Source organism: Gobio gobio (assembly GCF_949357685.1).
Source record: "Gobio gobio genome assembly, chromosome: 10".
NCBI classification, from domain to species: domain Eukaryota; kingdom Metazoa; phylum Chordata; class Actinopteri; order Cypriniformes; family Gobionidae; genus Gobio; species Gobio gobio.
In genome coordinates this window covers 23,359,862-23,377,599 of record NC_137116.1, presented here as the reverse complement: position 1 = coordinate 23,377,599, position 17,738 = coordinate 23,359,862, and the positions used below count along the sequence as shown (strand labels likewise).

At 37.0% G+C, this 17,738-nt stretch overlaps 1 protein-coding gene across 1 annotated transcript in view; it reads right to left on the bottom strand.

The window, feature by feature from the left end:
• Nucleotides 1-11,194: 11,194 nt before the first annotated feature.
• elmod3 (ELMO/CED-12 domain containing 3) overlaps nucleotides 11,195-17,738 on the bottom strand; it is a 32,521-nt gene continuing 25,977 nt past the window's right edge. The window contains exons 9-13 of the mRNA XM_079826837.1: nucleotides 15,816-15,938; nucleotides 15,529-15,659; nucleotides 15,335-15,411; nucleotides 15,034-15,161; nucleotides 11,195-11,948 (exon numbers count right to left, since the gene is read on the bottom strand). Of these exons, the coding sequence (XP_079682963.1) occupies nucleotides 11,704-11,948; nucleotides 15,034-15,161; nucleotides 15,335-15,411; nucleotides 15,529-15,659; nucleotides 15,816-15,938 (704 nt within the window). The 3' untranslated portion in view covers nucleotides 11,195-11,703. The remainder of the gene's footprint in view (nucleotides 11,949-15,033; nucleotides 15,162-15,334; nucleotides 15,412-15,528; nucleotides 15,660-15,815; nucleotides 15,939-17,738) is intronic.

Sequence of the window (17,738 nt, the reverse complement as noted above, 5' to 3'; positions counted from 1 at the left end):
TGCGAAAAGAGTCACAGTGATTATACTTTTACACTTACCTTACTAATAGTTTACTTCTAGTTGTCTCTGCAGTCTAAGCAGGGACAGAAGAAGTATATTAACATAAATAAAAATACACACAGGAACAAAAGAAACTGTTTTGAGTAGATGTCATTCAACACCCTCAAAATCAAAGTAAAGGGGTAAATTGTTTCAGATTTGGGTCCACTTTCTTTTAAATAGCCTTTAGGTGGAAGTCCAATGACAGCCAAGAAGAGAAGAAATAGGAAATAAGTGTCTGATGGTATAGGATGGGGGAGGGGGAAGGATAAGGAGGAATGAGAGAGAGAACAAAAAAAGTCTGATTGAAATGAAAGTGGATTCAGAAAAACTGGACATCATCACCAGTGTGTCCAGAGAATTATTGATTATATCATGATCTGGGTATCATAAAGAAGCTGAGCAATGTTTAAGAATGGATTTCTTCTGGATTTATGTAAAAGGTAGACTGTGTAAGTCTACCTTTTACATAAATCCAGAAGAAATCCATTGCCATCATATAAAAGAGGAATGAGATTTGTTTTTGTTTTTAAATATTATTTCAAATTTGTTGACCCATTTTTGCAATTTGGCTGTTGTTACTGCACCAAATTTCCCAACAAAACAAACATCTGACATAAAAATGATTGAATCCTTTACCTACAGCTTTTACTCACCATCTAGGAAAATACTTTTTTTTTAAGTGTTAGGGTAATGCATTACAAATAACATGAGTAACATAATCAGATTAGTAAAGTAACACATTACTTTTAAATTTACAAGACAATAAAGTTTTCAATTTACTTTGTTTTCACATTTATTAACTGACACCTCTCCTGTCCCCATGTTGAGAGAAATCATGAGTAAGTGCAGAGGCGTTTTGTGCGCTGTGTAAACATGATGGCTATTGTATATCTAGAATAATGTGAACATGCATTTACTCATCTCACTTGCACATAAACAGATTCAGTATTCCTCAAAATAAATAAAAACTTGGAATAAATAAAAAGGTGGAATATGGATAGACAATGAGATTTGAGCAGTATAGGCAAGACTTTCAGAAAGTTTTGGAGACTTTAATTTTCATCTTAATGTGGAAAACATTGTGTGCCTTCCATAGAATAAAGAAAGTCATTCCATTTTGAAATGACACATGCATGAGGAACAGATTCTTCTTTTTTTTCTTTCTTTCTTTCTTTTTTTTGGTTGAACTAACCATTTCAGCAATATGATACCAGCTCCATCATATAATATTTTAAGGTTATTTCTCAGCAACCCAAACATTTTCAGCTGCTTCAGTCAGGAATGCACAACCACAGGAAGAAACAGACACAGAAACTACTTCAGAGGTTATTATTCAGCTAGAGTATATATACTCAATGCTAAGGATACATTGCCATATAGAAGTCATGAGCTAGAATGTAAGGAATGTCCAAGAATGTAAGGATGCAAGGTACACCAAGGACAGGGACAGATAACAAAGGACATCACCAGGCAGTGATGTCTTCAGCACAGATAAGGAGCAAGGAGGTATGCACAATGGTATGCACAACACACTTCCAGTACTTCTCTTAAGAGAGCAGGTTTCTAATATTCTCACAATTATGCTAAAGGTGGGTAATTTATGCAGTAGTCTATTTTTTTAACTAAAGAACTTACACTAAACTAGTTAGTACAAGAACAAGTATAATGACAGAGGTCCCCAATGTGGCCCTCATGGAGTCTGTGAGTTGCCCGCTAAGCACATTCTATAAATAGCCCCAACTTGCCATTAGAGATCCACTGTAAATCAGGGCTCCAGACCTCGACTAAATGGTATCATTTTGCGACCTTGTGCCTGTGCAACTACAAAGTTACCCAACTCTCTTTGATTATGCACTGTCATTTGTGTTGCGTATGAGAAACATAAAAATGGCACACGCTCCAAAAGCGGAATGAAAAAGTGCGTAATTTAAAGTGCGCAGCGAGGACCATTTATCAGCTCGGCTCAATAAACAGCCAGAGCAAACAGAGCTGCGCGATCCAGTGAGAAGTGTTTGAATTCGGTGCAGAATTCCCTATTTCTACTATAAACTCAAGACTCCGAGAACCAGATAAAACAGCACTGACATTCTCAACAAAAAACAGGAGAAACATTGTTCCGAGAACAAATAGAAGACATTTCACACCACAACTCGTGAATTTACTGTCGTAAAATGAACTGTTTAGACAGAAATGTTGTATATATTCATATCGAATGCGGTTATATTCATATAGTCTGTGTTAGCTATTTTAGTCCCTATTTTTTAGTGGATATTTTTCTTACACAAATGCACCACTTCGCTTCAGAAGGCCTTTATTAACCCCCCCGGAGCCATGTGGAGCAGTTATATGATGGATAGATGCACTTTTATGGACTTCAAAAACAACCCATCAAGTCAATGCCATTATAATGCTTGGTTAAGCCAGGACTTTTTTAATATAACTCAGATTTTATTCGTCTGAAAGAAGAATGTCATATACACCTATAGGATGACTTGAGTGAGTAGGCCTACATCATGGGCTAATTTTCATTTTGGGTGAACTAAAAAAATGTAAAAAAAAGTAAAAAGCACCAACATATTATATTTATAATAAATTAAATATTTTATAACAAACAAGCAGCCCTCTAGATTATTTTAATGCCTTGATGTAGCCCTCAGCTCACAAAAAGGTTGGAGACCCCTGCTGTACAAGACTTACGAACACAGAAAGCATAACAATGTAGGCTATTTGATAAAACTAGTCAATTAAATATTACTATCACAATTCTTAAAAACACTATCACACACACAGATTGACTCCTGTAAGAAAATTCCTTCCACCTCCTCGAATGGAATTACTGTTTGCCTTTAGTCCACAGACTAATGTAATATCACGAAAATCTGAGAAATATGGAAAAGACAACCTCATATCATCCCCCAACACACACACACACACACACACACACACACACACACACACACACACACACACACACACACACACACACACACACACACACAACACCACACACACACACACACACACCACACACACACTCACACACTCACACACTCACAACACTCACACACTCACACACTCACACACAGTCTTCCTAGACCTGATCTCTTGATCCAAAAAGTAAATCTTTGCTATGTCACTTGTTTTAAACTTCCACAACACATCGTTTGTTTTCTACTAAAAAGATGTTTGCTTGGATAGACAATTAAAAAAAAAATCACAGCATTATTGAAAGGGACAGGTAACCCAAAAATGTTAATTCTGTCTTTTACTCACTCTTGTTGTTGCAAACAAGTACAGGTATGTTTCTTCAACGGAACACAAAAGGAGATGTTTAGCAGAATGTCAAGTCAAGTCACCTTCATTTATATAGCGCTTTTTACAATCGTTTGTTTCAAAGCAGCATTACAGTGATCATAGGAAATTAATGGAAGAAAGGTTGTTTTTTGGGGGGGCTGTACAGCAGTTTTTGATTGATTCATTTCCGGTATAACAATGTATTAGTAATTTACTTTGGGGCCACTTGCACGACACCATTTTCAACCAAAACACAAAACTCTCATCCCGTTCCGGCTGCTCATCCGCAAGGCAACAGTGCCTGGTTGCTAGAGAATGCAAACCCCGAAACAGGTTTGAAATAGTTTTGAAACTATACCATTATTATTATTATCTTCGGGTAAACGTAAAAAAACGTGAATCTGTGAGAACAGTGACTGCATGCACGTAAGCATTATGTGTTTAGTCTATAGGCACGCGCGATTGAATGCGTATTTGTGCAGGCGTAGTTTTTCCTTACAAAATGACTGCCAAATTACTCAGAATGTCTTGGCAACACCATAAAACACAGACGGACAGATAGACATACAGACGAATGGATGGATAAATGGATAGATATTGAATAAGGAGATATACAGACCACATTATAAATTATTTGTTGAATGACAGACAGATACTAAATGACAGAGAGATGATGACAGTATTTCAAGTGAAACGCACCTCTTGTGAATTTTGTGAGCAGTCCAGACCACAAACAGTCAAGGAGACTCAAAGGAGAGCTGTATATTTGTGTTTGTGTGTACACATATGCCTTTGAATTGTGCTGAATGAAAAATACATTTGAAACTAAACTGTCCGACAGACCACAAAATGACCTGGGAAGTACCAGGTCTGCAGATCCAAGTGAGGATTGTCAAGAGCGAAGAGGAAAAAAAGGCTATGAGGGCTTTGTAAGGCGAGTCCGGAATAAACTGAAAGTAGGAAAATCATGCATTGGGGGAGGGGGGAGGGAAAGAACCAGAACTACAGCTGAGAAAGCAGAGAGAGAGAGAGAGAGAGAGAGAGAGAGAGAGAGAGAGAGAGAGAGAGAGAGAGAGATGAGAGAGAGAGAGAGAGAGAGAGAGAGAGAGAGAGAGAGAGAGAGAGAGAGAGAGAGAGAGAGAGAGAGAGAGAGAGAGAGAGAGAGAGGTTATGAAACCCAGTGAGACGGAGGAGGGGGACGTCAGCCAGAAGGCTCCCAAGATTCAGATGGGGAGCAGGTTGAAAGAATGTCTCCTCACACACAGTATTCATTTAGCACAAAGCTTTTGTTAAAACTATAAAAAGCTAGATTTTTCTGGAAGAAACACTTTCATCTCAGTCATGGAAAGACCAGTGTGCTTCTCTGACTCACAACACTAAAATGTTGACAGAGGTTTAGCACAAACCACTGAGCCTGTGAAGGGGAAAGGGGTCTGCCCCAGCTTTAGACAATGTTTGAAGCAGTAGGAAGGGGTAAGGGGAACTGTGGTCATCATGCTTATGTGTGCAAGATGTAGCGATCTGTGTTAAAACAGTGGGCACTGCTCAGCAATACTGAAACTACCATGCAGAACTTTTCCGGGACAGAGAGCAGTCTGATTACATATAATAGGCATTTGCAAGAGAAATATCTCTCCCTTTCTGTTGCTTTTTGCATCGTAACACTTGGCACTCTCAATGTAAGAACTATCACACAAAATGACAGCATTTTTTAAAGGGATATTTCACCCAAAAATGTAACTTCTGTAATTTACTCACCCTCACGTCATTGCAAACCTGTACTGCTGTGTTTCTTAAGCGGAACATGAAGGAGGCGTCCTGTCAGCAACCTTTGTGTGAGAAAAAAAACATTCAGTGAAATTATTTTCCTTCACCGTATATCTCAAATCTCACAGGTTCAATGCTAATACATGTGAAACCGTGTCAAATCTGGCATCATGCACTGTGACATGACTTATCTGAATGTACGCCATCCCTAACCACCTTTATGAAAAAGAGCAGCCAGAACATTCTGCAAAATAACACCTACTTAATTCATATACTATTATTTAATTAGTTTCTGTGTGGAAACATTATTATATTAAATTTTGAGAAATAAAGGAACAGTTTAAGAACAGCAAGTTCTGTCTCCATTAATTTTCATTGTTCATACTCTATATTGCCACAAGTTTTGGGACGCCTGCCTTTACATGCACATGAACTTTAATGACATCCCCTTCTTTATAGGGTTTAATATGGAGTTGGCCCACTCTTTGCAGCAATAAAAGCTTCAACTCTTCTGGGAAGGCTTTCAAAAAGGTTTAGGAGTGTGTTTATGGGAATTTTTGACCATTCTTCTAGAAGCATTTGTGAGGTCAGGCACTTTTGTTGGACGAGAAGGCCTGGCGCTGCTCTAATTCCTACCAAAGGTGTTCTATCGGGTTGAGGTCAGGACTCTGTGCAGGCCAGTCAGTTCCTCCACACCAAACTCGCTCATCCATGTCTTTATGGACCTTGCTTTGTGCACTGGTGCGCACAGTCTGTTGGATCATGGTACTACACTTGAATTCTAAGCTCCTGAGTGCGACCCAATCTTTCACAAATGTTTGTAGAAGCAGTCTGCATACCTAGGTGCTTGATTTTATACACCTGTGGCCATGGAAGTAATTGGAACACCTGAATTAATTTATTTGGAGGGATGTCCCAACACTTTTGGCAATATAGTGTCGACGTGGTGCAGACCCCCAACTTAACCTGTTGACTTACTCCTTTTTTTAATTCTCCCTATTAGATCAAATGATTTATGCTTTCAAATCGTATGATGTTAACCTTATATTACAGAGAAGTAAAAGCTTACCTTCCAAGTACTAGAATGGAGACAAATACAACTCTGCTGTTCCCTATTCTAAGCATGTGTCTATGAGCACAAACTCCTTGGCCATCAGACAGGATGTCATCTGGCAGAAGCATTTCCAGCAGAGAACGGCTCTTCAGCCAAGCCAGATTCAGATTTCAGCCAGGTCTGTTCTAGAACTAAAGGAGATGTAAAAGACAAAATAATAATAATAACAATAATAAATAAATAAATAAATGTTGAGGATATATTTAAAACAACTATTCACTGGATAATTTGATTTTGTTCTTGCCTCTTAGGATGTGGTTTTTTCTTTGGCTCTCAACAAAGCAGGCCAGATGTTTGATTCAGAAATTCCTGGAAGAATCACGGCCTCTCTAAATTGAGTCCTGAGAGAGCAGTCTGGATCTGTTACCCTGACTAAGGGACAGAGGGACAGCATCAGATCCACAGCAGGTTTACATTTGATGTTCTGATGTGTCAGCCAGGAAAGAACAGGCCAAACTTCTCAGAGGAGCTGTGTATATAGTTTATTATATGAAGGGAAAAACAGTCTTAATGAATAGAAATGTATTTCTGGATTACCATATTAAGGAGAAACACACTTCAAAATGGTGTGGGTTAGGGTTAAAAAAAATACTATACAAGTTCCAAAGTATTAAAGGCATAGGAAAAAAATAACACTTTACAAGGTTCACTTTGTTAATATTAGTTAAGGAATTAAATATGATCAATTATTTTTGGTAACACTTTATTTTAGGGTTCAATTCTCACTATTAACTAGTTTCTTATTAGCATGCATATTACTAGTAAATTGGCTGTTTATTAGTACTTAAAGAACATTAATACCTTATTCTGCATGACCTTATTCTACATCCCTTAATCCTACCCAGTACCTAAACTTAAACACTACAAAAACGTCCTTACTAACTATTAATAAGCAGTAAATTAGGAGTTTATTGAGGCAAAAGTCAGTTAATAGTGAATGTGTTCCCCCATACTAAAGTGTTACCGTAATTTTTCAATATACAGTGCCGTTATTCAGTGTTCTTTGTAATTAATGTTCATTATAAATAATACAAAAATAATAATAATTAATGTTCATTTAACAAATGCTAATGTATACAACTTGCAATGAAAACTATTAGTACATGTAGTAATTTTATGTAGAGATAAATAAAAGCGGTGTTCATTGTTATTTAATGGAAATAATGGTAATAATTCCCATCAAATCTGTGGAGCTTCCTGTAGAGTTCTGCAGCATAGATTTAATTATTATTATAATTTATTTTATTTGAACAGGGACAGTGCACAATAAAACATTAATCTTGTATATAACAAGGAGAGATGCATTGCACCGGGTTTTAGCAAGTTGCTATTTTCCACCCGAAGTCATAAATTAACAGTTGCTTAAGTTGCTCTATACCATGTTCATTTACACTATAAATAACTAAATGTTATTCCTATGTCTTGCGGATAACCAGACATTTGAAAATGGTCAGTGCTTTATAAACCAACAAATATAAAAAAAAAATTCCTGATGGATACCAGTTGTCATTAACAGATGAGAAAACGTTCAGTACAGGAAAGCATATATGCGATTCAGACTGCATCAGCCATAACAGTAGACTGACCCCTAATGGTCAATCCACACTATTACAATGCAAGAATGATAACTATGATCATATGGACATTTTCCATTTGGTTTAAACAAAAGCACATAAGGAATTACAATGTAAACATTGTTTTTAAAGTTGCATTTATTTATTACTCTTCATACGATACATCACTGTACCACCGCATATATTCTGAAATATATTTTCATTATAAAATAGGGTTTCTACAATCAAGGTTCAGATATAATAAAATGCTCTGAAGGATCATAACAGACAATAATGATGCATCTTTAAATGAAGTGCAGGATATTTTGGACTTGCTGTAATTTGATTCACGGCACCTCAATGAATCTAATTGGACATTTGGGTTTGTATCTTCTCAAGAAATACATTTCATCTCTGTGGACCAGATAGATGAAGTATTGTGGAATGCTTTCTTCTAAAACACACTGGGAAGAAATCAAAACGGAGAGATTCTAACATTTAGGACGGCAAGATTTCTCATTAAAAGAGCTTGACCTCCAAACCAGCTTCAAAACCACAAATGTTCCTTTTGGTCCAAACAAATATTGTTACATTGTGCCATAGTAGAGTGAATCGTTTTTGACATATTGTAACGCTGCAAAAAACCATTCACAAAAGCACAGTAAATACCAAAGGCCACAAAATCGTCTGATTTGTTTTGACGTCAAACCATTAAGATTGTTAAAAACATCCTCCAGCTAAAGTTCAGTTGCGTTTCAGCGTGTAAGACTACGGTTTTCACAAACATGGGCTATAGAAATATATACTGTAGAAGTCAATATTTTGCAGTGCTGCATTAGTGTACATACATATACATACAGTACATTCCCAAGCTAGGTAGATTACTGCAAGAGACACCACACCATTTTGTGCTACGACATGGGATCATGGCTGTCCTGAATAAAATGTCTGCCCAGAAGAGATTTGTCTGAAGCCTGAGGTATGCATAATATGCCCCGGTAACAATCATAATGTTACAATCATATAATTTTGTGTATATAGTAATATATATATATATATATATATATATATATATATATATATATATATATATATATATATATATATATATATATATATATATATATATATATATATATATATATATATATATATATATATATATATATATATATATATTATATATATATATATATATATATATATATATATATATATTATATACACACACATACACACGTTTATAGTCATCTCACATACAGACCACCCTCTCCTTAAAAAAAAAACAAAAAAAAAACAAGACAGCATAAAACAACCACTAAACAACTAATTGTGCGCACATATACAAGAAAAGGTGCCAAACCAGGCTCATATCATGATCAGGATTGCTTGATTTGTAGGTTTGATTGTTCATAAGGAGTTTTGAGCTACTGTAGTATGCAAGATACTTTGAGGAGTAGTAACTGGCTAGTAACTGCACATGACAGCTTGAAATATCCTAAAACATAAGGAAATGCATGTGCTTTCCACCGTTTTTGGCAGTACTCTCACTTGACAACATTTGTGTCTCCCCTCAACCTCTTGACACTGAAATTAGCTGACATACTATTACACAACATCATACAATTCACTCTTGCTTTCAGCAGGTCAGTGTGGAAAACAAATGGCTGAGTATGAGACATTAATGCTTGCCGTGGAGTTACCATCAGCACTGAATTCACTCGGATATATAGGATTTTGAAAGTGTTGAACCTGCTTATCTAAACTAATACAAACCAGCCAAACTATTAAATAACCCAGGAAAGGGTGATTTGCCTTTGTGTATAAACATTCTTTTTCCCATCATGCTTTGCTCTTATTCAAGTTTATAAAATACTACTCTGCTTTATATAAAATTAAACTGGCTAAAGTGACAGGACTTCTAATATACATCCACTGAGTATTTATATTCATGTGTCATTTAAGAAAAACCCCACAAAAGAATAAAATAAGAGCGTAAAATTAAACCTGAAACATACAGAACGCACTGTACTCATATCGTACAACAACACTTTGGACTAGGTAACTTAGACAAACATATGCAACCATACCAAGTTAGATTAACAAGCTTTTTTAACAAGGAATTTAAAACAACGATTCCTGGATGCTACATCTCTAGCGCTACCTGACATGCTAACAAGACGAGAGTGCAGGATAAGGGTTGCAAAGGGAGGAAAGACTTTCCCCATCAAGTTTTTTTCCAAAATGTACAGTACATCACTGTCAATTTACATGACTGTTGCAACCCTCACATCTTTAATGGACCTGGACTAAGGAGAACAAGACGCAAAGGACAAAAATACATCAAATTCTCAACTATTTTCTGCACTAACCTGATGTGGCTCAACAGTAAATAAAGTATTCTACTTTTTTTGTGTTTAAATCAAGTCGCACGGTGTACTTGACTACACTATAAACAGGTCTCACATGTCTATTTGAATGCTGCATGTCTTTTTGATATTGAAGTTCTCGACGTGTCTCATGCAACTCTGAAGGAAATAATCGGTAGCTTACGTATAACATACAGTTTAAATGACCTGCAGCTTCCTGGCTAATGTTTTTTAAGCCATGTCTTATAGACAATATTATTACCCCTAATAAGCCTTTGTGTACACGCTTTCATTGCTAAAAGTGCTGTAACGATCTAATCACTTGTCCAACAGTTTAAAAACACACCATCTATTCTCTCAAGACAAGCTAGTAGACAGCTTGAAAAAAACAGTAACGCATGAGAAATGTCATAAGTAACCCATAACAACTTTTTTAGGAGTATTTCTGGCATAACAGGGATTGACAACATAAATTGGGGGCTCGTCCGGTGTACTAGAAATTACCCAGCACAAGTTATTCTTGGATCATCCTCACTCTCGTCCACACGTTCATAGTAACTACTTAAAAGTGGAATGTACCTGCTGTTATTAGAGGAAACATGTAGGCTTTTGCTTCATGCAGACAAGCATAACAACATCTCCAAATATCACATTTAACTTTGATTACTGTCCTGATAGTAGCTCAAAGCTCAAACAGAATTTCACTGATAAGGAGAATTCTGTTAATAGTAATCAGTCTGCAAGTGTCAACGTTAGCTTTGTAACGGACATCGAAATAGATACTCACACATTCATATATTTTGGTCTACAGGTCACTAAAATGCACTATCCCATCAAAAAGATGTCCTGGCTTTACAATTTCAGGCTCTTGTTGAAGAGTTCCTGCCAACAGAAACATGCCAGAATAATATTGTGACATTTATCTCTCTAAAGGGACAAATTGGAAGAAAAAAAAAATACCCAACCCTTTGGCCTATTGAGGCTATTTCCATCCAATGTTTTGATACCTCATTCCATTTTTTAACAGTGAAGAGTAAAGAGCCAACATCAATATAAACTCTGCCAACTTTCTTGAACATTGACTCGGTCACAGTGAACATGTTCAAATGACCACAAGGCTTTCACTAGACTAGTCTCAATCAAATACATGCCTAATTTGTCAGGCCTTCACACAGGAACATTCTCACTCAATACCACAGTCGTGGGTAAGGTGCTGGCTCGCTTCTGCAGGCCACTCCTCTGCAACTGCGAGGTCTCTTTCTTCCTGACAGGTTTGAGACAACCTGCTGCCACTGAGCCAGCTCATTCTGAGATTGTCCTTTTAAACTGATAGTCGGCAACTAAATCTACTGGTCTTTTTTCATAGAACGCATCAAAGAGCCAATAGGTATTATAAGAGAACAGAAGACAGTTTAGAGTTTTGTAGCAACTACAGTTACAACATTAGACTTGTCTCTGAGTGTACTTAAGCAAGAAATTACAGAAAGGAAACAAAGAAACAGAGAGAAAGACCAAGTTAGAGCATGAGAGATAGTTGAGACTACAAATCAAATGCCTCTGTCTCTCAGATGAGTCTCGCCTCTCCCTCCATTTCAGGTGGCAGCTCACACACTCCAGTGAAATTAATCTCTTTCCCCTCCTTCCCGCATTGACTCCCTGCTTGAGACCCAGTGTCACCAGGTGAAGGGTTGCTATGCGATAGTGTGTCAGGTGATGTTCGGTGTCCTGTCCCAGCACGTCGCTCCTTCAGGTAGCCCTCGAGACGTTTGAGAATCTGCTTGGGGTTCTTCTTAGCAAAAAGCTCCACTTCTGTGCATCACAGAACAGACAGAACAAGGTCAGACTTTTTATTTTTCTTCTTTTTTTAGTAGATAAACTCAAATGTTCAACATCCAGGCTACCTTGACCAAAGGTGTTCAATCATGCTCCTGCAGGGCCACCCTTCATCAGAATTTAGGGGCTGTTTACACGACACCGTTTTCAACTAAAAACGGAAGACTTTTTATGCATTTTTGCTATTAGTTTACATGACAACAGCGTTTTGGTGGCCTGAAAAAGCAAACTTTTGAAAACTGGTTTCAAAGTTAACATTTTTGAAAACGTCACCCTTATAATCTCCGTGTGTGCATTGTTGCAATTTGCTAAATAAATATTGGCATAATTTGTAATTGATTTATTCTTTGAAACTTTAATATTAATTTATGCAATTGCAATGCCTTGATTTTAGTAAAGTTAGTACACAGTCATAGCCATAAATGCAATGGTACTAATAATTGGCATAATTTATTTAGTTTTTCGGCCTTGGTTTCCTCTTTTTCGGTTTTCGGTTTCGGCCAAGAATTTTCATTTCGGTGCATCCCTACTTTAAACATAAAGGCTTCGAAAACATAACATTATCCTTGAGTCTGTTGTAAGGAACCTTTAATGTCATGATGATAAAATGTTATATTGTGTTGATTTGTGTAGTTCTTATAACCACTTGTGATGATGTCTGTATGCCCCCTTATTTCTTACTGTTAATATCTGTATCCTTTCATTTGCAAGAAAAGAAAAAGAAAAAAGCCTATAGACTAAACACGTAATAGCCTACGCATGTGCATGACTTCACCGTTTTCACAGATTCACGTTTTTGTAGTTGCTTAAAGATACAACTATTTTCTCTGTAGGCCTTCAACATAATAGCGTATCAAAACAAAGACTGCCATAGCCCATATGTTAACTGTAGAATAGGGGTGTAACGGTACACAAAACTAACGGTTCGGTACGGGTTCGGTACAGCAGTTTTACAAAATGGCTTTTTATTTATTTTTATTGGTTTCCTGAAAAAAAAAAAAAGTATCTGTCCTTAAATGAATTAAATTATAACTAAAAGTTTATTGAAGATATTGCTGTAAACTATATAGGGAGCCCTTACTTGCACATTAATATTAAAGGTTAACAACAGAGCCCAAACTATTAGCATAAATTCAGTTGCTATTTATTTTTAGGTCTAATAATCAACACTCAAATACCATAGTACGCAAATATGCAATAACTTCTAAATCTAATTATAAAATATTTTTTTATCCAATTTATTGTTGAAATATAATCATTTATACACAGTGTATGTCATTTTCATGACAGGTTTATTTAAACATACATGAAATAATCAAGATATCATTAACAGGTTAAGTAGAATATAATGAATATAACGGCTAATATAGGTCATATATTTAGTGAAAGAGTTGATTTACTCTAGTGATTAAAATTCTGTGGACACTGAATGACTGCCTGAGGTAAATGTGATGCTAAAGTTACATGACATTGTTTAGTTTACAAGCAGTTATATTGACGTCTTTTCGCCGTTAAAACACTGATTGAGCGATTACACCACATATGATACGTGACAGTAAGTTGTAATGTATCCTCAACACACCTTAGATGTTCATTCATGTTTATTCTTAAGGAAGAGATGATCGATCGGGCTCACAGATGATAGCGTTCACGCGCACACGCCGCCGCTTGAACTGTGATGTGATTAGTGATGCCACATTAAAGAGTGTCAAAACGGCATTTATCGTTTGAATTTCGTGATACATGTTGATCGATGTTGGTGTGGGAACTCGGATTGAAGTGTCTTCCGCGCTTCTAACATGCCCACTGTTAAAGATTGCATTCGGAAACCGTTCGGTTTCACAGTGAAGTCTGGTCCTCTTCTCATCGAGAACATGAGGTGCTGCACTGAACAGCTCTCGCTGTCAGTGCTTGTGCATGGAGCAGACGTGGGTGTTTCTCAGATATACTGAAATACGTCCACACCACAGACATGTTGCTTCAGACAAGCACGTGCAGGTCGGGGTTTCTGTTTGCGTCATCACAACATTTCGGCCGTGTTTCGGTGATAAAAGTCTTTCGGTATATATTCGGTGCATCCCTAGTTCAAAGGTTTTGATATTTTCTAAAAGAAAGTAAAAAGGGACTTATATATCAGAGGAGCACATTCAAAAATCGGGATTACCAATTGGGATTGAATGTTTCTGGCTTTGTGAAGATGAAATTTACCCAGAAGACAAAGTAATAATACAGTATTATCAAGAATAACATCCTTAGAAGGAAAATCGGATAAAAAAATAAATAAATTGTTTCTATAGGCATGTGCGTTCAGCTCGAGTACACTGTAGTCAAAGAATGCATTTGTGCACAAGTCTTTCTTTACAAAGTGACATAGTCAACTACTTGTCTGGCATGCATAATACAGAGTTATTAGTCGTTTTTGTGGTTCCGTGTAAACGGGAATCGTTTTGAGAACATTGACATCTGTACAACTTTTTTTTTACGTTTTTAGCACATCATTGTCGTGTAAAAGTTCCCTTAGTCCCAGCCCTAATTAAACACACCTGAACCAGTTAATTACCTGTCTTTTGGATCACTAAAAACATCCAGGCAGGTATGTTGGAGCAAAACTTAGCAGGAAAGGGCTTTCCGGAAACAGGATTGGACACCCCTGACCTAGACAATGTATGGCAACTATACTACAGAAATAGATCATTTGGAAACTGGCAAGGTAATGACACCATAGAAATTAGCAAATTAGCATATGACCACCCACCTTTGCATCTCAATGTCTAATGAGTATGCAACAACTCTCACCCTAATGAATGACAGTGTGAACTAGCCAATCAGAAAAGAGGGCATTTACAAGTAAAACTCCTAAAGGCACAGTAATAAAAACAGCTTGTTTCATTCTAAGGGTCAGTGAAATGTTTTGGTGGAAACCTTTACTATCATAAGTGGACTTAAAGTAAAGTATGGCCTCTTTAAATGATATCGACCAAATTAAACTCTGTTAATTTAAATGTCAGTAAGCGATACCAAGAACAAACACAACACTGTTAATTTGTAACTGAAAATTCACCTTTGAGTACATGGCCAGAATCAGAGATAGTTTTCTGCTGGTTCTTCCAAAGCTGGTAGAGGTGCAGGAATGTTGCAACATAAAAATCATTCAGCACAGCTACTACCTGTTGCCTTCGGTTACACTCCCTAGGTGACATCACAAGCAACAAAATGTTTTATTGCCATGGAAACAACTGAAGAGATTATGGTAGGCAACAGCTAAATTATTTCAAAGCTTAAAAACAGATAGTAATAATTAATATTGCGCAAAATAACCCTCAGTTAATGTTCTGGTAATTTTGTGACAAGTGATGACTTACTTGGACAGCACTTCCTCTCTAAGAGCATGGAGGGCGATTCGGGTCATGTTGATTGACATCACACTGAACGGAAAATTCTGCAGGTGATAAAAATTTAAATAAGTCTCTTTATTGTAATTGAAGGATAACGATGAGTTTGCAGTTTCTAAGGCATGATACATGAGCATGTGTATGTTTGTTTGTGTTTTGATCACCTGGACTGGATGCTGAGACAGTTTGTAGATGTCTCTAGCAAGTGGTAGTATCTCTGGGTCCATGACGAAGTAGAGAGTGTGCATCAGACCCAGAAAACCAGTTCCCCTTAGATCTGTAGCAGGGTCTGAACCTAGGAGTATGAAAGTATGTCACACAAAAACAAATATTACAAACAGGCAAACAATTTCATTGCATCATAAATAATTCAATAGTTGATTAGCGTCGTTAAACAGTTTATCTAGATTTAACAAATTTTTAGCAGAGGTGCTTTCAATTTTTGACTTGCCTTGAAAGCCCACATTCTCCCAGTGTGGTCCATAGCGAGGGGAGTCTGCTCGAGTGCAAGTCAATTTCCTGTAGATGGTCTGGAGTACACGCATGTGCACTGGCTGTCCATTATCCAGAGAACCTACAGAATCATAAAATTTGTTATCTGCATTTCTCCTCTTTTCTAGCTTGCTTCCTAATATAGTTGTCTAATAAACCTGGCATTGTATATTACGAATATTGTAGGCTCTTTGACGAATTGCAAATACATCACACATGTAAGACATTTAACCCTCTTGAGTTGGCGGTCGGGTCGGCGCGCTTGCCTCTCTTTTTTTCTTATCAGTGCCAAAGAGACTAAAATAACTCTGTCGTTTTTTATCATTCAGGCAAGTGTTATACATCATTATAATCTGTTAAGTTTCTTTTTTTTTGTGTGTAGTCACAATAAAAACTAAATGTTTTGCTTTTTGTAAAATAAATTAAACAAACATGATGCGCAATCTGCAGCCTCTCTGTCAAAGACGTTCATTCAGATAGTCTTCAGAAAAGGACCTCTATCTTAGTGAATACTTGTCTAAGAAACATGAGACATATGTCTAAAGAAATGCTGAAATGTCAGGTTTTAAACAATGTAAACCAAATCGAAAACAAATATGCTGTGTTTAAGTAATCTGTTTGAAAAGTGATAGATGTCAGTCTTTCACAAGCCACTTCATTATCCGCTAATGCGACCAAGCCCACGGAGCACGCGCTCTTTCATATTCAAATACTGACGATCCCCGCGTCAACGCCCACACATCAACTCATACAAGCGCATCAAGTGAAGCGCTGTAGCGTTACTTCAGCTACATCGTTTTGAGACGCTTGAGCAATAATCCTGGAAAAATAAACCTGTGCAGACCTGTGTGACATTGACATAAACAGCTTCCAGAAATCGATCAATGAATATGAAAACTGTCGGTACTGTGGGATTACAAATTTTAGAAAGTACATTGCATTTAGCATTTTAGGTAAAAATGATGATATCAGATGAATTAGTCTGCTATGTAAATCTTCCAGACCTGTTTTACTGATTTCAGAGGCTCAAGCAAGAGTCTCCTTTCCTGCCAGACCTGTTTTCTCTATTGTGTTTTAAATGAGTCAGATCACTGAGATCCCACCTTTCGGAGCCCAGGCGTTTGCCCCTTTTGTCTTTAATGGCTCTGGGATGGCTCTTGGAGTTCCTGGTCAGTATCAGCATGCGAATAGTTATGCTGATTCAATGGGACTGGTAGGGATTTCATAGTAGGGTGTGTCCTTTTTACCTATACAACATTTGCATTGTATTGTTCAGAGTGTCTCCTCCTCTGCTCCTCTAACCCCTCCCCCGAAATGTAGATAAATTGCATTATATTGTACTGTTAAATCAGACTGTTTTCGGACGACCTGCAGCACAGAGTTCTCATTAAAAGAATCACTTCTGTTTTGATCCCAACGTCTCCTGGGGCCCGTTCTTCGTACCTCGCTTAATACATCTAAGATGATTTGACAGATCCCAGATCTTTTAATCGTGATAACTGATCTCTGGCTAATTTGGTTCTTCAAACGAATTTGCGGATTGGATTAAAATATCTGGATTAAATGATCTAAGATCACTGCGCGTTCTTGTGTTCCCTAAAGAGGGCAGATGCATCGATACTCGAAACCATGATCAGCAATGCAGCGATTGGCTGGCGTCAAGACAGCAACGTAATGACATCATATAATTAAAAAGCCACCTGGCAAAAAAACTTGACAAATTACACAAAAAAAACCCACGAATTTCTGAACGTTTATAAGGAAACAGCCAAACGACCAAACCAACATAAAAGTTATAATAGATAAATGAGAAATGTTTTTTTTTTAACATGATTACCAATTATTTATATTCACGATTTTATACAGTATTTGTACACCCTTT